The 22,170-nt window shown below is 36.4% G+C and overlaps 1 protein-coding gene across 2 annotated transcripts in view; it reads left to right on the top strand.

The window, feature by feature from the left end:
• MLLT3 (MLLT3 super elongation complex subunit) overlaps positions 1–22,170 on the top strand; it is a 273,307-nt gene that overhangs the window by 204,841 nt on the left and 46,296 nt on the right. For both annotated transcript variants that reach the window (XM_081261892.1, XM_081261893.1), the window contains exon 5: positions 5,499–6,209. In XM_081261892.1, the coding sequence (XP_081118018.1) occupies positions 5,499–6,209 (711 nt within the window). The remainder of the gene's footprint in view (positions 1–5,498; positions 6,210–22,170) is intronic.

The raw sequence follows: 22,170 nt of genomic DNA on the forward strand, positions 1-22,170 counted from the left end.
ACTTCCCATCCCCTTCACCTTTTTTGAGATATAGTCTCACTATGTGGCCCAGGCTGTCCTCTAAACTCCAAGGCTCAAGAGACCCTCCAAGATTGAACCTTTGGAGTATCTGTGACTGCATCTCCTGCCTGGCTTTCCATTTTCCCTTTGTTGATGTGACAGTTCTTCTGAACCTTTCTATTTCCTTATTGGCTACCTTCCCTTTTGACTGTCCATAATTCAGATTTTTTTCACTGTAACATGAAAAAATATATGAGCATTTTCTTAATCTTGACAATACTCTGCCTTTCCTAATTGAAGGTCCAGATTTCTTCTAGACTTTTCTGTCAGGAATTCATATTGGTCACTTATGTTACATATACACATAGTTTATTATTCATTTAGATTTAATTCATAAAGAGCATGTGATACATTGCACTCCATTTCTTTCCCTTTCATCTTTCCATACATAAAGTATTTCTTTTCTGTTTGATTTTCATTTGGTTAGAATCCCTTCTCTAGTCCCTTTCTTAGATGCAGCAGGGGGATTGTGCTCCTTGAATTGTTAAGTGCTGGCAGATAGTTCACATCAGGTGCAGGATGTTTGGGTTGTACAGTAGTTCTCCCTTATCCGTGGTTTTCTTTCCATGGTTTCAAGTATGTGATCAATGATGGAAGAAAAGTATCAGATGGAAAATTCCCCAGTGAACCATTCATAACTTCTAAATTGCTTTTATTACAATATATTGCATAATTGTTCTATTTTTATTATGTAATTGTCATGATTTCTCTTACTGTGCTTAATTTATAAAATAAACTTTATCATAGGTACATATGTATAGGAGAAAACATTGTGTGCGTAGGGTTCAGTTTTATCCAGGCATCTCCTGGAAGTCTTGGAAGATAGCTTCTGAGGGTGAGAGGGATTACTGCTCTTCTTTTTCTCACAGTCATCCAGATGTTGTGTTACTTTGTTTTAGAATCTTGTGTTACAAATGAAAAAATGCAATGTTAATTTGAGTCTGTTTCTTTTGAGTAATTATTGTTCCTTGTAACATGTCACTTTTCTTTTTATCCTGGGTGTGCAGTTTATGATTAGTCCTGTCTGCATTTTGAAGAACCCTATGGGGTTGCACTTCAGTCACATCTTTAGTTTGTAGAAACTTCTTCCACATCAGCCTTCACGATTGCCTCTTCTGTCTTTTCTGTTTGCTTCTTCTGTAGACGCCTCTGAAATGTATGGTATGTTAGGTTTCCTCCAACTGTTCTTCAGACTTCCATTATTTTGCCATTGTTTTCAGTGCTTGTATTTTTGCTTTTTTTCCTAGAATTTATTTTTCATATTCTGTTTGATTCTTCATAAGTAATCATACTGTTTTTGACATCAGTATTTAATCTGTCTCTTCCAGAAGATTCATTAGGTATGTGATCATTCTTATTTTTGCTACCCTGAGACTTGTTATTTATATGTTATTTATATTTATATGAGACTTGTTATTTATATGTGTAGGGGCTCAGGTTGAACTGGTAGGAGACCTTAGGTGTTGTAATGTATAAGCCAGAGAGGTATGGGCATCTCAGCCTGTACTGTAGCAGCAGGCATATTGCCTGATTCCTATCTGCATACCAGGGAATGCTTTGCCTTCTTTCTGGTCTCATTTCCCATCCCCAGGAGTAGAGCCCATCTCCCTCCTATTGAGTGCCTTTGGATCTAGCTTGGAGCCTTTGCTGATGAAGCCCTGTACAACCAGCTTTTTCTCTTAGGATATCCATAACCCCACAGCACATTCTTCAAGCCCCACTGCCTCTCGCTCCAGAGCTGACTGGTTTAAGAGAGGGTTGGATTTGTGGTTGAAATGGAAGAGGTAAATCAAATTCAAGGTTTTTCCCACCCATAATTCTGAGCATTTATACTTTGTTCATAGCTTCAGATGGTATATCTTTGCTCTGTGTCATTTGACATGTTTTTAATGACACAACAGAAGAGACTTTTATTTTGGAAGCTGCAGTTTGACCATCATAGTTTTTCTTATCCCTACATAGGGATAACCTCTTGGACTATATGTCAGTTTTTAGGCAGTATCCTTTTAAAATGCAGTTCATTCTTTTAAGAGAATTATTAATTCTGATAAATAAAACTTTGAGGCATATGTGTTTGTCTGTATGCAAATTTCATTGAACAAAATGTGATTGATATGAAAATCTTGCACAATGCAGAAACCAGTTAAAGTCGGACAGAGAGGAAAGAAACAGTAGTTGAATCAGCTTTGAGTTACCAGTGGGAAGAAGACACAGAGATAACATGGAAATTGAAAAACCACATATAATCAAAAACCTTACTTTGGCCAGTAGTTACCACCTCTCCTTTTCTTAAGCCATCTATAAGAGTGCTGACAACTAGTATTAGAAAAGATTATACTTTAAAGAGACCTGTTGTTTGAAATTGAAATAAGGAAGCTTTCAGTAGACATGAATGAATGAAAGAAAATACTATACCTTATATTCACAGATTGTAAAGTTAGTGCAAATATATGGGTATTTATATTTAAAAAGCCATTTGCCTTAAATATTTGAGATTTGAATTATGCAGACATGTTCTCTTTTGTTGGATTGCTTGATATTCAGTTTGTCCTAATCAGCCTCAGGCAAAGGGAATTTGAATTATACAACATGTGTAAACTTCACATTGAATGGTAATTAGTCTGTGATGCTTAGTGGCACTTAATTTTGAGGTTAATGGTTCTTTTTTTTTATTGGTTGTTCACAACATTACAAAGCTCTTGACATATCATATTTCATACATTAGATTGAAGTGGGTTATGAGCCCCCAATTTTACCCCAAATGCAGATTGCAGAATCACGTCGGTTACACATCCACAATTTTACATAATGAGGTTAATGGTTCAATAAAACTTTTAAAAAGCCACTGACTAGAGTGTGTGTGTGTGTGTGTGTGTGTGTGTGTGTGAGAGAGAGAGAGAGAGAGAGAGAGAGAGAGAGAGAGAGAGAATGAGAATATGAATGTGTTTGGGAGATGTGTGTGTGTGTAATCAATGCAAGTTTTTATTCTGTGTCAGAAACAATTTAATGCCTGACTATATATTTAAGCAACTGTTTCATATTTATTATATGTATGAATATGGAATCTGGTGGCATATATTTGAACTTTGTCATTTATCACAGACCCAGGCCAAAGGAAATGCTGTTCTATATAATAGAAATCATTCTCTCTCCTTTTTGTTATTTTTAAATTTTTATTTGTCTAGCACATTGTTATGGAATACATTTGTCCTCTTGACTTCTTCTTTTAGCTTAAAGAAAGCTTTTTGAGGTAGGAATTACAAAAGGAGAAGGAATAAGAAGGGTTGGGCCACTTGCTTGTACCAAGATTTGTTGAGTGGGTGAAAAGATAGCACTAAGTACCTTGACCTACAGAGAATAAAAAGTTTTAAGAACTTGTATTTCTCGAGTTTTGTATATGCATGTAATTAAGAAAAGAACTTAGAATTTCTGTGACATAATAATCTGTTTAATATACCACTATGTACCTTGTGTTAAGAATTTCAGCTTGTTCTGAAGAAAGGCTTTTAAAATATATCAAGGAAAGACCCCTGAATAAGTTTTGTTTTGTTTTCCTGGTGCTGAAATATTACTATTTTTAATGCTTAACATTAGAAATATGTTGATAGTTTACAAATAGTGTATTTTCAGAAGTTACATTTATAAAAATATGTGTCATACTCCACATAGGTTGAATATTAAATAGCAGTGCTTGGTGTGTTAGAGCCATAATTAGACTACTGATTGCAAATTGCCAAAATTTAGAGTCAACAAACCAATTAAAAAAAAAAAAACCTCAAGGCTATTAGATTTCAAAACGTTCTTCCTTAATTTAGTTTGTCCATTATACTTTATTTTAATTATTCATAGTATTGCTTAACATGCCAGGAAATGTCTTATAACAGAATTTATAAAATAATGCAGCTTCAGTAATATGAATTCTATCTTTAGCATTCTGTTTTTAAATCTCAGATTAAGATGTTTTGTAACAAATTGTCACTTTTGATCAATAAGAGCAAGATTTCACTTTAGTAACTTTACCATTTTATAATTTTAAGCAAAAATGATCATTTGAGAAAACAAGTGAAATAATTTGGCATATGTCATTTTGTTGTTGAGCAAATTAGACCAAAAAATGTAAGAAACAAAAAATACATATTCCCACTAAGAGCAATAATTTCTCGTTTCCCCATAGATTAAGTATTAGATTGTTCATTTCAGTGAAAAGTGTATGCCCTACCTATTGACTTTCTTGTGTCATCCTAGATATTAAGGGATATAGGGTTAGTTTGCCTATCATGAGGCTTAAGTGGGTAAGTTAGAGATAAAAAATAATAAGCCTGAAGATGTAAATTCTAGTTGAAAATCTGGACATTTATTTGTCTTTGGTTCCATTAGGAGGTGGAAGTAAGCAAGAAAGCGCTCTTCTTTTAGTATTGGTGTAGATTTTTGCATGTCCAGGATCTACTTCTGTTTCTTATTATTACTATTAATGATAGAGGTTCACATGTAGGGTAAGTATGGCCTGAGAATTTTGTTCCTACAGAAAGAATATATAGAGGTTACACACCTTAAGTTGTTTATATTAGTATATATTATATTAGTATTGCTGACATTTAAAGTGAAGTAGGAGCAATTAACTCTTCCAAGTAATTGATAAAATCTTCAGTCCATTTGATGGTTAAGTTAAATCTTTGTTAGACTCCTTCTTTTTCACCCTTATGGGTGGGAGACATATTCCTTAATTGATAGAACTTTGGACAGCATAAAATAATAGTTTTTATCTGAAATTGAGAATCATTTTCTTTTTGAGTGCTTGTGATTCTTGACATTACAAAGTCATTTACAGACTGGCGTCACTGTGTGTAGCTCGATGCAGCTCCCCGAATGAAGTCAGCGCTTCACTCCCTTGCTGTTTAGTTTATTCTGGTCCTTGGTCTCTAAGTACCATTTCATTCTTCTCTTTCTAGTAATTATTTCCTATCCTCTAGGACCTAATTTAATATTACTTTTCAATGAACTTCTGAATTATTCTTCTTCTCATGCCCCAAAAGAATTAAATATCCCTTTCTTTTGGTTGTCATAGCACTTAAAAGGTGGGTCTTCCAACAACTGTCAATCATAGTTATTGAGAGTGAGGGCCATGTGTTATCCATCTTTGTATCTTCTAGGAGAGCGCGTAGTTAACATTTGTGAATTGAAATGTTTTAAAACTATGCTTTCAATGATTAAGAAAACAGCTTGCCTCATTAAATTCTTTGATCATGGTAACCTTTTCTCCCTATGTTTCTTGCATACACTGTTCCCACTGTTATACTGTGGTGGTTGGAGTATATTAAAATATTTTTTAGGAATCAAAGAAGGATCTCTTTGAGTATATCAAATTCAAGGAAATTGGCTTTTGACTCTTTATTGCCGTTCAGTTTTAAGAGTTTGATTTTCTTCTCCCCTTTCTGCAGGACCCTAATAGGAGTATTCATACCAGCAGCAGCAGCAGCAGCAGCAGTAGCAGCAGCAGCAGCAGCAGCAGCAGCAGTAGCAGTAGCAGTAGCAGCAGCAGCAGCAGTAGCAGCAGCAGCAGCAGCAGCAGTAGCAGCAGCAGCAGCAGTAGTACCAGTTTTTCAAAGCCTCACAAATTAATGAAGGAGCACAAGGAAAAACCTTCTAAAGACTCCAGAGAACATAAAAGTGCCTTCAAAGAACCTTCCAGGGATCACAACAAATCTTCCAAAGAATCCTCTAAGAAACCCAAAGAAAATAAACCACTGAAAGAAGAGAAAATAGTTCCTAAGATGGCCTTCAAGGAACCTAAACCCATGTCAAAAGAGCCAAAACCTGACAGTAACTTACTCACCGTCACCAGTGGACAGCAAGATAAGAAGGCTCCTAGTAAGAGGCCCCCCATTTCAGATTCTGAAGAACTCTCAGCCAAAAAAAGGAAAAAGAGTAGCTCAGAGGCTTTATTTAAAAGTTTTTCTAGTGCACCACCACTGATACTCACTTGTTCTGCTGACAAAAAACAGATAAAAGATAAATCTCATGTCAAGATGGGAAAAGTCAAAATTGAAAGTGAGGCATCAGAGAAGAAGAAGTCAGCATTACCGCCATTCGATGACATCGTGGATCCCAACGATTCAGACGTGGAGGAGAATATGTCCTCTAAATCTGACGTGAGTAGCCTTCCTGGTGTTTCTCCTTTTTTGGGGTAGTTTTCAGATTTTTATTTCAAATGCTTTTGTGAGAAGGAATGAGGGAAGAAAATGAATGCTAAACCCTGCAGAGGTAGCATGGAGATAGGGGTGGTCGAAAATTGAATTTCCGTAACGAATGGGAAGGAGGAAATGGAATCATTAAGGCATCTGGAGAATTTTTTTAGACTATGATATTAGTTGTTAAAGGAAAGATATATTCTAGAGTGTGATAATGGATTATTTGTATAGCAACAGAAAATTTCAGTGCTCATTAACGTTGGTAACTATGCTTTTTGATTATTGTTGATTTAGGAAATGAAAGGAATACAATAAAACCTGACAACAAGGGAAAAATAAATTTAAAAGAGAAACCTAAAAAAACTGGGGTGGGGGGTATGGCTGTAATATTGATTTTTGAATCATTGTAATGAAATAATTTGTTTATATAATGGAAAAATGGCAGTAGTATTTTTAAATAGTTTTATTGAGGCAAAGTTGATGTACCAATATACTATGCATATTTAAAACATATAATCTGAAAAATTTTGATATTTGTATGTACTTTTAAAAAAACATTTTCATTGTGAAAACGAAGTAATTTTTTCTTCTTTGTATAGCCACTGATTTGGAAAGGGGCTGTTATATGTGGGATCTTCATTGTGTTTTCTATTGGCAGGATTATCCTCTGTGGGTACCTACAGGAGTGTCTGATCATCTAATACTTCCAGAGAATGTTATTTGATGTTGGGATTTAAGCTAATAATTACAGATTTTTAGAGTTGGAAGGGATTTTCAGGTTACCTATTCTAACCTCTTACCAGTGTAAGAAATCTTATATCTCTGGTGACACAGCTGGTAATCAGAAGGTATTTGATTCTATTTCTGAAAAACAAACATCACTTACAATGAAGTTATCTGCTCCTCACTTTTCCTTTCTCTGATTTTAGTCTTCTCGAGTTACTTTTCAGTGACCATTGTTCCCCCGAAACTCCTTTATTTGGCTTATTAGTATGTCTAAACTATGGTCAAACCAGATGTCTAGCTAAAGATCGCTGGCAATTTTAGAATACTTTTCTTTCTCTTCCATGAAGTTGCCTATAGATGGCCCTAGTTTAAATGGTAGCAAGGTGTAGGAAGCCTTTTCCTGTCTTGGGTTTGCACTGTTCTGGGTAAAAAAGCAGTTGGAATCAGAATGTGGTAACAGTACCAAACCCCAGGAATACAGAAACCACTTTCTTTCACCCTACTCTCTGTAGCAATTTCAAACTTATGATAGAAGATCAAGTTAGGAGCAGAATGGCACAGAAAATACTGGAGGGTTGAATAATTTGTTATTCCAGTGTTTAGTATTGGCTTAATAGTTATTGTCTGTAAGAGTCAAATGGGTTTGTTGCTGTATCTCAGGTATCTATTTTCCCTTATGTGTTCCTACCTCGCTGCCTCTTCTTTAAGGCTTACTTGTAGTGGGATGTTACTTGGCACTGTTGTTTATGTTTGACTGTTGTTTCAGATCACCCTGCATTTCTATTAGGGTGTGACTAATCTACCAAAATTGTTGAGTTTAGCAACTTTGTCTTTCTATATTCTGACATATTGTGATTCATCTAGAATAAAGGTTTTCAAATTGTGAGCTGTGAGTCACTGGTGTGAGCTATGAAATCAATTTAGCATGTCTTCATCAGCGTTTTAAAAATCAGAATATATTGTAATCAGTATGAGTAAGTGATGGTTTGTGAAATTTTTATCTCAGAGAGGGTGTGTGTGTTTTTTACAGTGGTCAAAACTTTGTAAGGCACATATTTTAGAACATTTACTTACTTGTGAGTAGACCAAATTGCATTCATAAAGCACTACTGAATGTTCTTTCTACATGAAACTATCACAGATGGTCTTCCTCCTTAGGTAGTTTTGTTTATTCTCTCTCTGGGTTTGTTTGTTTCTTTGTTTTGTTGTTGTTTCTTGTTCCTTCTCTCTTGTATATTTTTTATAAAGTATAGCTTTCTTTTCATAAAATTCTTTCTCGGTATATTTAACCAAAGCAATACCTTCAAAAATCTCTGGAACTCGGGGCTGGGGATGTGGCTCAAGCGGTAGCACGCTCGCCTGGCATGCGTGCGGCCCAGGTTCGATCCTCAGCACCACATACCAACAAAGATGTTGTGTCCGCCGAGAACTAAAAAATAAATATTAAAAATTCTCTCTCTCTCTCTCTCTCTCTCTCTCTCTCTCTCTCTCTCTCTCTCTCCTCTCTCACTCTCTCTTTAAAAAAAAAAAATCTCTGGAACTAAAAGTTAGAATTATAATTCCTTACAGTATGTAGTAAATTTTTCAAAGTGATGTATGACATGGTAGAGCTACAAATCCAGCTATTACAACAGGAGTTTTGTAATGTTTTCTCATAGCATAGTAGAGGAATCATCTAAAGACTTTTTGAGTATGGTTTAGGTATGAAACCCAAGAACTATATTTCCTTTAGTTTTCTGGTAATAAATGTCTTTATGGTTGCTGCTTGTGGTTTAATTTCTTAAACATAGATGGTATAACAGAGAGAATGGGTTAAGGCGGTGGGGTGTTTGCCATGTGTCCACAACCTTGCTATGCACAAAGTGGGGCAGGAGAGAAGCTGAAATTCCACTTATCCAGTGGTGAGGATAGCCTGTTTGGACTGTCTCCTACCCATGGGCAGGGCACAAGGAACAGGAGGCAACTGCCATCAATAACAGAGCAGCATAGAGCCTCCCTTGGCAAGTAACTGATTTGTGGCATGGGGCAGGACCAGTGTCAGGGGCGCATTGTTCTGGGTGTGAGCATGATGATCTCTAAGTGATTAGATGGCCATATTTCTCTAAAGTTGTGAACAGCTTCATTTTTTGATTTTGAGCCAGATTTATGTTCATTTGTGGGGCTTTGTGTTGGCTGCTAATCTTAGATATGGCAGGCATAGATCATGGATTCTGGAAACAACCAAGCAAATAAAGGATACAAAAGAAATCAGAAGAATGTAAGAATGAAGAAGACTTGGGGAAGTGACTATTCACCTGGTTTGTCCATGAAGAAAATATCTTGATCCTGGTTTGTTGAAATTAAAAGGAAGAATATTTTATTTTATTTTAATTAGATGTTATTTGCAGTGCTAGGAATTGAACATAGGGCTTTGTGCATGCTAGGCATGCGTTTTATCATTAAGCTATATCCCTAGCCCCGAAGAATTAAAGAAACTTCTCCATAATCAAGTTTGATGCAGGTTTTATATAAAAATAAGAATCAGTATTATTAAGTTACATTAAGGAGTGTAGCTTATTGATTCAAATAGTTTTTTTTTTTTGTGTGTGTGTGTGTGTGTGTGGTCCTGGGGGTTGAACCTAGGGCCTTGTGCATGCAAGGCAAGTACTCTACCAACTGAGCTATATCTCAAGCCCTCGAATAGGTCATTTTGATCAGATTTTTTTAATATTTATTTTTTAGTCATAGGTGGATACAATATCTTTATTTTATTTTTATGTGGTGCTAAGGATCAAACCTAGTGCCTCATGCATGCTAGGCGAGCGCTCTACCTCTGAGCCACAACCCCAGCCCCGAATTTTGATCAGATTTTTATATTCTTCATTTATGGGAAAGAGAAAAGATGATAGACACCCATGATTTATGTGTTGTGTATTTTTGGAAGGTTCACATATTTGTTGAGAGATGGTTGGTGGGTATATAGGGAATTAGGAGTCTGCAAGCTGGAGTCAGGCTGTGTTTTGAATCCCACTGCCACCAGTCATCTTGGGCAAACATTTAACCTCCTTGGTTTAGTTTCATTTTTATAAAGTGGAGATCATTATTAGGACCTATATTGTAAAATTATTGTGAAAAATTAATCTATCAATCTGGATACAGCAGTTAACAAACTAATAAAACATCTGTTGTTATGTGTGACTTGGCTTCTGGGAATCTTTTATGACCTGTAGCTTTGAAGGAGATTTTATGATATTCAAATATACTGTAGAACTCTAGTGTCCTTTTTCAAGCACTTTAAGTGTGTGTGTGTGGTGGAGGCGGGGGGGATATTTGGAGGGTATAACTTCTCTGCATTCTTTCTGAGGGAGGTATGGTGACCTCCATATGCACATTACATGGTCACTGGAAAAATACAGGACAGAGTCTGAGTTATAAACCAAAAGTGAAGCCAAAATTTCCCAAGATTTTTAATGAAATGAGATAAGGACTATCACAATTAACACTGCATTAGGTAGGCACTTGGTAGTTTTCTTTTTTTATTACAGTTGCTATTAAAAGAAAACATCCTCAGAAATAATTTGAGTTACTGTTAGTATAACCGAAGAGTAATTTTTAAATGCTTGTGATTCTTGAAATGTTTCTCATCTTACAAAAAACCCTAATATTGTCACATGAACTTTTGTCAGTAATTTTCCCTACAAAAGAATTTGGGTGGGGAGAGAATAAGGTAGGGAGGCAGGAGGCCTGTTTTATGGTGGGTGAACATTCAGTAAATACTGAAAGCATGGTAAGGGAATGTTTTTGTTGAGAATATTTTACATTTAAGAACATTGGTAATTCCCAGTAGGGTGAAGCAGTTTTTGGTTTAGGAGTTTGTTGTTTTGGAGATATAAATGTCTAAAATACTTACAGGTTAGTAAAAAAGTGACTTACTGGTGATTCACACTAACTAGCACCAGGAAAGGGAAAGCATCTGAGTTTATCAGTATTAAGTAAAAGTTTATAATTGGGATTTTTATTAAGCTGTTTGTACTTTAATTGATAATAAAGAAGAACCCAAATATCATTCACTCCTTCTGTAATTCCTCTGTGTTTGTTTTTGTTTCTCCTGTAACTCTGTTTCTGAATAGGCGCCTGTAAAATTGATTTTGCTTTGTGATAAGAGGAACTTTTGTATCCATAGCAGAGAAGTGGAGGGAGGACAATTAATAAGAATTTTGAAGTAACTCTTTATGATTGGGTTCAGTTATGGTAGCAATTTCCTAATCCTCGCCTTCACTACTTTTGTAGAAGTTTAATCCTAACTGACAAATGAAGAAGTTCAAGTTTTAATTATCTTCCTTGAAAATGGGCAAGTTACATTTGACAAAATGTTACAGACTTCAACCTGCAGTGTGAGCAATGAGATTTCCATCACATCGTTTGATGGTTTCGGCTCACCAGAGTGTTTTTCCCCCCAGATAAAAATCTTCTTGAGGAAGAAAAAATGAAATCTTATCATGTGGTGGCATTTTTCACAGGGCTGGCTGGTGGTTCAGATACAGGATGAATACTTCAGACCACCTTAGCAGAAGTTTCTTTCAAAAAGGTAAAAAAGAAAGAGAAGGAAAAGAAACTTCCCTTCTTTTGTTGGGCCTCACTTCCTCCCGCCCCACCCTGCTCATTGCCCTGCTGAAACTGTCTGAGCTGGCAGTAAATGTCCTGCTGTTGAAGCATTGGCCTTAGGTTTTTATGTGATGGAAGGTTGTTGCAGTCAGAGAAGAAGGTCTTTATTGTGTTTTCAAAGTGGCTTTTTAATGACTTGTAACTCCAGCACATGCAGGAGCTGTAAAGTCTGAGTATGGTGAGCCAGAAGCTGCAGAGGCCATTCATTAAAGGCTGCCCGCTCTCCCGGGGCTCTCATTGTGGGCTCCTGGTTTTTTATGTTTTATAACTAGAGGTAAAAATACCTGAAGGGGTTGCAATTCTTCCTTGGGTAGGTTTGGCTTAGTGTGGAACATTAATTAAAACAATTGGAAAAAAATTAACTTTGCTGTATTCAATGGAGTTATTTCACATGCCCCTGCTTTCAGATGCATGTTTGTTTTCTGTGTTGGATGTGATAAGATTGAAGAGGATCCCATCTAGCCAACCTGCTGTTCATTTATTCATTCATATTCCAAAAAGAAAAAATGATTAGAAGCAGTTAAAGAGATTTAAAACAAAAACAACAACAAAAAAACATTAGTGGCCTAATTTTCCTCTAAGCCCAGTGTGATATCTTATATTTTAAATTAAAGAATTTCTTAGAAGCTCTGAGTATTACAGGATTATGAACAGACCGGGGGCTCTATAATGACTGAGTTGATTGTCATCAACAATTGCCAACACCCAGCATTGTATGAAAATAGTATTGTTTGCAGCAAATTGTGGAGCCTTCTTCAGGATTGCTGCATTGTTGTTTGCCTTTATGGTTCATGTAATTCTCCCGTCTGTCATCTTTAGCCACAGATGTGAGTCAACATGGTCTTTGCAAAATTGGCTTTCCCATACCATAGATATGTCTTGTAGCTATAGCAAAACTTTCTTTTTTCCCTGCACAGTGATAGGGATTGAACCCAGGACCTTGCATATGCTAGCAAGGGTTGTACTTCTAAGCTACATCCTCAACCCTAAACTTTTTTTGATGCTTACAGTATACCAGTCACCCTGCTAAGAATTTGACATGTTTTAAGTCATTTAATCTTCAAAACAATTCTGTGAAATAGGTATTATCACCATTTTAGAGATGAGAAAACTTAGGCTCAAAAGGTTAAGAAACTTCTCAACATTACTATGTTTGAAGGTGGTGGAGCCAGGTTTTGGACCCACTTGGTAGGGACCAACCTTCCTTCCTTCCTTCCTTCCTTCCTTCCTTCCTTCCCTTTCTTTCTTTCTTTCTTTCTTTCTTTCTTTCTTTCTTTCTTTCTTTCTTTCTTTCTTTCTTTCTTTCTGTGCTTGGGATTGAACCCAACATTATCATGCATTAGGGAACTTTCTTAAGAGGAACTTGGCAGTTAAGCAAATCTGTTTTTTCCATGGATTTATATTAAAACCGCAGAGATGTACTTCAGGAGTTGATTTCATTGCTATGAAAGCCTTGGATCTCATTTTCTGTCCCACTTAATGAATTGTATTTCCTTGACCTGTTATTGGTTTGGGCTTTTCCAGGAGCCATTAGGAGGTCACCGATTGTCCCCACTGGTGGAGTTAGTATGTACATCCAAAACTTAGGGAAGAGCTATGAAACATCCAGGAACCTGCAACTCCTCTTAGACATCCTCAATTAAGATAAAACAGACTTTCATGGCTCTACTACACCTTATTATATAGTATCAGGATTATTTCCCTGATCCCCAAATTTGTCCCACTTGCTTTTGTCTGGGACTTTATGTTTAACAGAGCTGAGCTGCAATATCAAGCTTTTCCAGAAGGTGCCACCAAATAACAAATGGTGTCCTCCAGTTTGGAGACTCCTTTTTGAATCTTCTAGTTAAATTTTGTAGAATTGTTTTATAATCTAAGTTATTAAAAATGTAGGCTGTGCTTTCTTTGAATTAGGAGACAAGATAATGCAATGGTAGAGTTTTGGTGTCTATGTAATTATTTAACCAAGTTTGAGAAATTATCCTCAGTAGGCAACAATTTATGGCTATAAACTTTCAAGGCAGTGTCAAGGTCCACGAAGAAAAATTACCCTTAAGAGGCTTCTTTAGGTCACTAAAGGTGACTGCACAGTGAGATGTTCCCAGATAAAGTCAAAGATCCTTCTATAAGAAAGGAAAAAAAAATGGGAAAGCATTTGTTAAAGCATTCAGAGACAATACATTTGGTTTTGAATTCTGAAAACACAGAGGATGGAATGTGAGAGAGACTGAGCAGGGAAAAATATTCAGAAACCATGGCATAGAAAGGAAATTTTCTTGCATTTCTTGGTCATGGGAAGAAAATATATGTTTGGGGCCCTCAGATATTCTATGACTAATTAACTAACTGTGGTGATTAGTAGAGACTTCTGTCTGGGACCTCAGTGCTGAGAATTGTGGTGTGGTGCTATATTTAGAAATTAAATTGCAGACATTTGCTTTATTATGTGGCTGTTTTTTTTTTAAGTATGATAAACCATTATGTCACCCTGAGTTATGGAAAACATTTTCTTCCAAACATATTTAACATAATTTCTTGATTATGCTAATGATATTCAGTAACAGTTAAAAATATGATTATCGTAGGTACTTCCTATCTATAAGCACTGTATTAGGGAGTATAGACAGTAAAAGTTGGAATTTTAAGCTAGACTCTGAATGAGAGAAGGCATGAATTAGTGGAGATGAGGGTACGAGGAGCAGTAGGAGAATTGGCGTTCTTAATAGGAGGAGACAGGTTGAAAAAAATCAGTGTAAATAGTATGTGTCCTTTCCACTGCAAATAGAGATCTTATAAATAAGTCCCTTCAGTTGGTTGATCAAAATTGCTTATTAGGAATGAAGGAATCTTTATTGACCGCTGTTAATTTCCTTTATACTTTTATATTTATTATATGCCCCCCCCCGGTTTACTTTATATTCTGTTACTTAATCCCTACAATGGGTGAGATAATTTCTTTAATTCTAAATAAATAAATAAACAACTGGCAGCGGAATGTATTACAATTCTTATTATACATATATATCACAATTTTTCATATCTTTGTATATAAAGTATGTTGACACCCAATTTATGTCTTTATACATGTACTTTGGATAATGATGTCTATCACATTCCACCATCCTTGCTAATCTCCTTCCCCCTCCCTTTTCCTCCCACCCCTTTACCCTATTTAGAATTCATCTATTCCTCCCATGCTCCCCCTCCCTACCCCACTATGAGTCAACCTCCTTATATCAGAGAAAACATTCTGCATTTGTTTTTTTGGGATTGGCTAACTTCACTTAGCATTGGGTGAGATAATTTTTATTCCCTTCATACAGGTGTGAAATGGGCAGATCCAGATCTCAAATTCAGTTTCCCTAATGTTAAAACTCAGGCTTTTTTAAAAAAAACTTTTTTTTTCTTTAAGTTGTAGAAGGACACATGTCTTTATTTATTTATTTTTATGTGATGTTGAGGTCCAAACCCAGTGCTTCACACATGATAGGCAGCACTTTTCTTTTCTACTTTCCTAACCTCTAAACTCAGGCTTTTGTACCACAACTCTGATTAACTTTGTTGAGAAAAAAAAAAAAAATCACATTCAGTTACAACCACTGTTGTTTTTGGAGGGGGGGGGTATGTCATAGGATTATTTATAACTTAAAATTTACAAAATAATGCCAAATTGTTTTCAAAATCATTGAATCAATTTAAATTAAAACCAGCGTTTCTTAATAAACTCTTTTTAGGAAATTGGTAGCATGAAGATTTCTACAATCTGGTTTCTGACCTTTGGTAGTGGTGCCACAGTACAGTGAAAAGGAAGAACAAGAAATATAGTAATAGCCTGGGAGAACTTGAGTATGAATGGCAAGTGCTAGGAGACCCAGGCATGATATCTAAACCGCTGATTGAGTCCTGCTCTGTATACTTCAATGTCATTTTCTAAAAGGCAGAATTGCAAAATTGAAAAGCTGTGGTACCTAGAGTCTGTCCAAGGGCCCGTCACCAGTGCAGTGTCTACTAGGTTGTTCATATACAGTTACTGAGGGCTATGGTTTGTTGTATTGCATTATCTAAAGTCTGTACTCGTGAAGGATGTAAAGAAGGAAGATAGGGTGTCCTTTTCCTGGAAATAGCCATACCTGGCTAATAAATCTTCTTATCTTTGTGGGCTTAGGAGGAGTGGCCCAGGAAGTTGGTCCAAGAGCATATACACTTGGAGTCAAAAGACTGTGAACTCTAAAATGTGAATTTTAGTGACAATATCTACCTCATGAGATTGTGGATGAAAACTGCCATTCAGGTATCAGTTGAAGCAAAAATATCAATTATGTCATGGAAAAAACCTTATTGTTTGATAAACTCATGATTATATTCTGTGAAGACCTGATATTGGTGGTATTCTTGTAAAGATTGAGAGGTGAAGCCACTCTTCAAAAACTTAGTGATTTTGTAATCCATGGTTACAACATTTAAAAAAATTCCTGCACCTATTTCTAAACTTTGAAGTGCCATGTGTCCTAACCATAGATTTTAATGGGAATCAAGATTTAGGACCTCACACATTCCACTGAAGATGGCCTGATGTGTGTTCAGTAGTATAAAGTACTCACTCTATTTTCAGGTTTCCTCTTCTTCTCTGTTTTATTTTCCAATGTGGTTTGAATTAAAAGTGAACCTCAGACCTACTGGTGATCTTGTGATGCCTTATTTTAAGGTGGTAGTTTATCTGATAATCTTGAGGGGAAATCAGGCAGGGCTAACTTACTGGTGCTTACCAAGCTTGCCTTCATTGTCCTGCAGCTTTGAGAGCCTTCCTCCCTTGTAAAGGTAACTCATGCGTAGTCCTCCGTGTTTTGTGTAATAAAACCTAGGAATCTCATAGTTTACAATCTATGCCCTCCCCCTCCCCCGCAAAGAAAAAAGGTTTGAGGGATGTGGTATGCCTTCTACTGCCCATCTCTACCCTCATTGGGCTTGTAGACTTTAATAGTTCCATGGTCTCTTTTCTCTCTCTTTAGAAACTCTGCCAAAATTAATGAGTATTCTTTTCAAAGGTTTAAGACCAAATTTAGAAACCACATACAGTGTCTTTTGCACAGCATTCACTTCATGAACAACCACAGAGTCTTCAAGCAGGAAGAGACTTTAGAAATCATCTTTTGCAGAGGAGGACTTGAGGCAAAGTTTAATAACTTGTACAAGGTAACATGATATCTTACAGCCAAAAAATTTTAAAAGGCCTAGACTGTCATCCCTAATTGGCCTGCCATCACCGTGCACTGGGTTAGTTTGCGGTCTTTCACACATCTCTCACTGGCTTACCCAGACTCTCCTCTCCTAGAACATTTTAAAATGCTTCCTAGAGAGCACTTACTCTAAGAAGTCCCCACACACTTACTTAAATCCACCAGCTATACAGCTGATGTCACCTCTTGGCCTTGCATCTCAGCATGCACCCCTCTCTTGAATGAATGAATCTTATATTTCACGTTCTCAACAAAATTCCATCTGAAATGCTTCATGTCTTGTTTAAGTAAAGCTAAGTCCCAGTGGATGTGACAGAGGTTAATTGGTGAAAATTTGGATAGTCATTTTGTCTTGATCATCCTCATTGGTCTCAGGATAATCATGGCATAGTATATTTCAAAGAGGAAAACCAATAGGCAGAACAGAATATGACATAGTTAGGTCTCTGGCAAATCAGACATCTTAATTATAAAGCTATGAAAAAAAGTTTAAAAACCCTCTAGTGTAAATGGAACCTTCACTCGGACAAACCAATGTTCTCAATCGCAGAGCATCTGGTCCTCCTCCCTCCTAACCACCTGCCTTTCAGTGTTTGCCTCTGTGCCCTGGATTGTTCCCCTTAGTCTGTCTACATGGGCTATGGGACATCCTGCACACCAGCTGCCACCCTCTACCTCACACACCCTCCAACTTTCCATTACTCCTGATGCTCTTTAGATCACAGTGCTTTGTGCCCTACCCTTTGCTGATGGCTGTCTAAAAACTCCCCTTAATCTCAACCCTATTGTGGCCTGGCTTTTGTTCTTGAAACCAATCTTACAACTACCACTGGAAAAGGTCACCAGTGCCTTGCAGAATTGAATATAGAAACCACTTTTAAAGAAGACAGGATTTAACCTTTCTAGCACCTTTGACTAAGTGTTCTGCTCTGCTTCTTGGCTCCCTTAAACCTACTGTGATCTCTCTGACCACTCTCTGTGAGTATCCTTTGCCTGAAGATCTTCTTCTACCTTTACATTAGTGTTCTCCTCGTTTTCTATTGTGTGATCTTTCCCTGGATGGTCGCCTATTACCAACACATTTTTAAAAAAATATCTTCTCTGGCCACACTTATCGCAAAAGCCACCAACTAGACAGCTCTGACTAGTTGGTACCTGAAACACACCACATAGCTAAAGCACATGTACTCTAAACTAAATATCTGTTGCAGATACTGCTAGCTGTCTAATTAATATCCATTGACCCATTCTTCTTACTAATAGAATTTCAGTTTTGTTGGCATAATAGTGGGCCTATCAAAAAATTTCTTTCCCAGCCTTGCTGGCAGATTGACATGGTCATATGACAAAGTCTGTTATGTTAGTCAGCTTTTTGTTGCTGTGACCAAAATTACTGACAAGAAGAACTTAGAGGAAAAAAAGTTTATTTTGACTCACAGTTTTAGAGGTTCAGTCCATGACTGACCAACTCCATCACTCTGGGCCTGAGGTGTGGCAGAACATCATGGCGGAAGGAGTGACAGAGGAAATCTGTTTAGCTCATGGCTTGGATCTTTAATAAGATCCAAGATCTATAACTTTATTCATAGATACTTTTAAGTATGAATCTCTAAAAGATAAGAAGAACAAAACTAGAATGCCATTACCACAATTTAAATAATAATGTTTAATATCATCAAATATCTAATCTAAATATCTAATCACGGGCAAATTTCCAGTAGAATCAAAACATCGTGAATCCTTTTTATTTCTGCCATTTTTACATCTTGCTATTTGAAAAATATCTCCTAAGTCTGTCTAACCTGTACGTTTTGCCTCATCTCTCTTTTTTCACATCATTGTACGAGGAAAAAAAATAGGTTGTTTTAGAATTTCTCAGTTTGAATTTTGTTGACACAGTCTTTGTGGTGTAATTTCTGTAAATGAGTAATCAAGAGGCCTGGTCATATTTGGGCTAGGGTTTTGGGTTTGATTTTGGGTTGGGGGAGGCAAGACTATGTTATAGGTAGGGTTATGGGTCTTTTTCCCATGAGGATACCTATTCTTTTTGTGTGATGTTACCAACCATTGGTACTGAGGCCTGTGCACATTAATTCACTGGGAGTGTCTATCTTTATTCCATCATTCTTCTTTGTTTATTAACGAGAGTTCACCTGTAAAGAAAAACTCTCCTCTTCTGCCTTTTGTCTAACTAGTTTGTAAAAGAAAAGTAAAACAATCTTGATTCTTTTCCTTTGTTAACCAGTTGTCAAGAGAATGAATTTGATTCCCTGGCTTCCTTCAAGAGTTTTAAGAACTATGTAATGTTTTGAACGACCAACAATAAAAAAAAAAAAGAGTTTTAAATACTTTAAAATTTATTTGAAGTATTGCTTTTAAGTCTTTTTCATTCTGACCCTTTGCACCCTCATTTTTCTTTGCTCTCCTTTATATTTTAGTCATCCCAAAATATTAGCAATCCTCTTTTCCCCAGTGAAGTATCCCCAGACCTTTATAACCTGTTTAATTTTCACCTTTTCTTTTTCTTTCTTTTTTTTTTTTTTTTTGTACCAGGGATTGAACTCAGGGGTACTTAACCACTGGGCCTACATCCCCAGCCCTTTTGAAAAATATTTTATTTAAAAATAGGGCCTTGCTAAGTTGCTGAGGCTGGCTTTGATCCCAAGATACTCCTGCCTCAGCCCGAGCTGCTGGGATTGTAGGTGTGTGACACTGCACAGCTCTTTCACCATTTCTTTGAAGTGTTTTTAAATAATCAGCCCCACCTGGTTATCCCTCCCACCTTTGTGCATTTTCTATTAACAGTTTTTGTATACTTTGAGTACAGTTGTTTTTTTCTCATGTTAAAATATTTTTCTCCTGATCAGTTGAACATACTGAAAGCAGAGACTGTCTTTTGTGTTCTCTCTCTCTCCTTTTTTTTTTTTTTTTCTTTTACAGTACTGGGAATTGAACCTAGGGATACTCCATCACTGAGCTCCATCCCCTGCCTTTCATATTTTTTAATTTTGAGATAGGGTCTCATTCAATTGCCCAAGCTGGCCTTGAACTTGCATCCCCTCCTGCCTCAGCCTTCCAAGTCACTGGGATTACAGGTGTGCACCACTGTACCCAGTGCTGTCACTTAATTCTCCGATGTTTTAGCTCTTTCTGCTGTACCTGGCATATAATTAGCACTCAGCAAATATTGAGTTAGTGCAGAAATATATTAACACACATGTATTAAGTATTTATGATGAAGACTCCTTAACTGATTGATATTATTTATGGTTGAATAGTCAACTATAAATACATCTGAGCAATCGGGAGAAGTTTTGATTCATCCCCTTTATGGAGGTGGAGTTGACAGACCACAAGGAGAGAGTTTATTAGATAAAAAGACAAGTCTTGGCCCTCCCAGAGGTACACAATGCAGGGTGTTAGCCACCTTTGTGCAAATAAGTTCGTAGAACAAAATCCAGGGATGTATTTTGAAGCCAAAGTAAGCAATGTATAATGCATTGATTGCTCTCTGCCTGCCTTTGCAGGCCAGCCTTTGTATTGGGGCACATAAACTGGCCCAGGGTTGTGAAGTTCTTCAGAATTCCCATGAAAAATCAGAGATTTTCTTTTTCTTTTTTTTTTTTTTAAATGGATTCTACCATGAAGAATATTAAACCGCAAAAATAACACTGGGGAGGTAAGGACCACAAATTAATCTTTTATTGAGACCGCAGAGGGTTGTGAGCCTAAAATCCCAAAACATTTGCTTCGGTGTTTTAAAAAAGCAAATAGTTTTCAGAGAAATTACAATAACAGGATGTTGAAGTGAAAGAAATTTCTGCCTCTCTGTTTCCTATAGGGACCGTGCAGAGGCACGATAACGTGAAAGTTATATGACCACCTTGTTTTTGCTGTCTTTGTGATCATGAAATATGATTAGATTCCCTCCAATGTTTATATGTGCTCGTGAAATTATTGCAACTGATAAAAATGCCACTTGTATATTGTATAAAGGTACTGGTTTTTCTCCCCTTCTGTTTTCTCAGATTGCATAATTGTCAAGACAGATTAGCTTAATTTAATAATCTTAATTTGGCAAAAATTTATTAAATCATCACGTTGTATGTCAGAAGCCTTACAATTAAATGTTTATTATAGGGGCTGGATATATTGCTCAGTTGGTAGAGTGCTTGCCTTGCATACACAAGACCGTAGGTTTAATTCCCAGCAAACCCCCACTCCCCAAAAAAGTTTATTGTAGAAAAATACAAAAAGTTTTAGTTCATAACCACACATAGCAAATATTGTGGAAAAAAAGATATACAAAACAATAACACTGAGAGCAATAGATCAGGGGATACAGTTAGTGAACATCTTAATTGTGCCTTTATGGCCACATTTTCTTTCAAATATGTATTTCATTGTGTTCACAGGAAACAGTATTCTTTTGAAGAGTGTTTTTTAAAAAATCTTCATTACATATATAAAATAAAAATTATACCCCAATATAACATTGTTAGAGGTTGAGCCTATTAAGAGAAAAATGTCATCATTTTGTATAAGAAAATATCATAACCGTCATCTCCCCTTTTCTTAAAAAATGGCATACCCTCAGCACCTTGAAAACTTACCATCTTAAAGGTATACTAAAATGTTTTTAAGTTACTTAAAGGTATACTAAAATGTTTTTAAGTCACTTCTGTCTTTACTCTGGGATCTCCTAAGTTGGCATTTGCATGCAGATGGGTCCTATACAGCCACCCTTCTCCCAGCCCTTACAGGGCCCTATACACATTTTCTATCACCAGAAGAAGTTCATACAGTGGGCCTGCATTGAATTTTCTCCATGCCCCTAAACATATTCACCATTGCCCATCACTGGCAGGTGCTTTTAAACCATGTGCTTCTGTTCCCAAAAGTTGAATGGTACACTCACCACCAAGTCAGTGTAGTTTTTCCCAAACATAAATGATCAGTTCTACTTTTAATTGCATTAGATAATTAAATATTATGTAAGCTAATAATGTGCACAAAAATAATTGTTTCTATGAAAACTTCATTGAGACTTGAAGGGCAATCTCTTGAAAAAAAAATTTGCTTTCAAACACCAATGGGGAAAATCTTGAGAATCCAGACAACTCTTGCATTCTAATAGCTATTTGAGTCTCTGGCTCTTGCTTATAAATGGTGAGTGTGAATGATATATTCAGAGATTGATGTATAAAAGACTTTTCAGACCATAATCAAAAATTCTTGATCATGCATGAAAAAATTGATTGATTGATGTATATTTTTAAGTGTTAAGTTTAGTAAAATATGCAAGGTGTGTGTGT

The sequence above is a fragment of the Spermophilus citellus genome (assembly GCF_964194105.1).
Source record: "Spermophilus citellus genome assembly, chromosome: 2".
Lineage (NCBI taxonomy): Eukaryota > Metazoa > Chordata > Mammalia > Rodentia > Sciuridae > Spermophilus > Spermophilus citellus.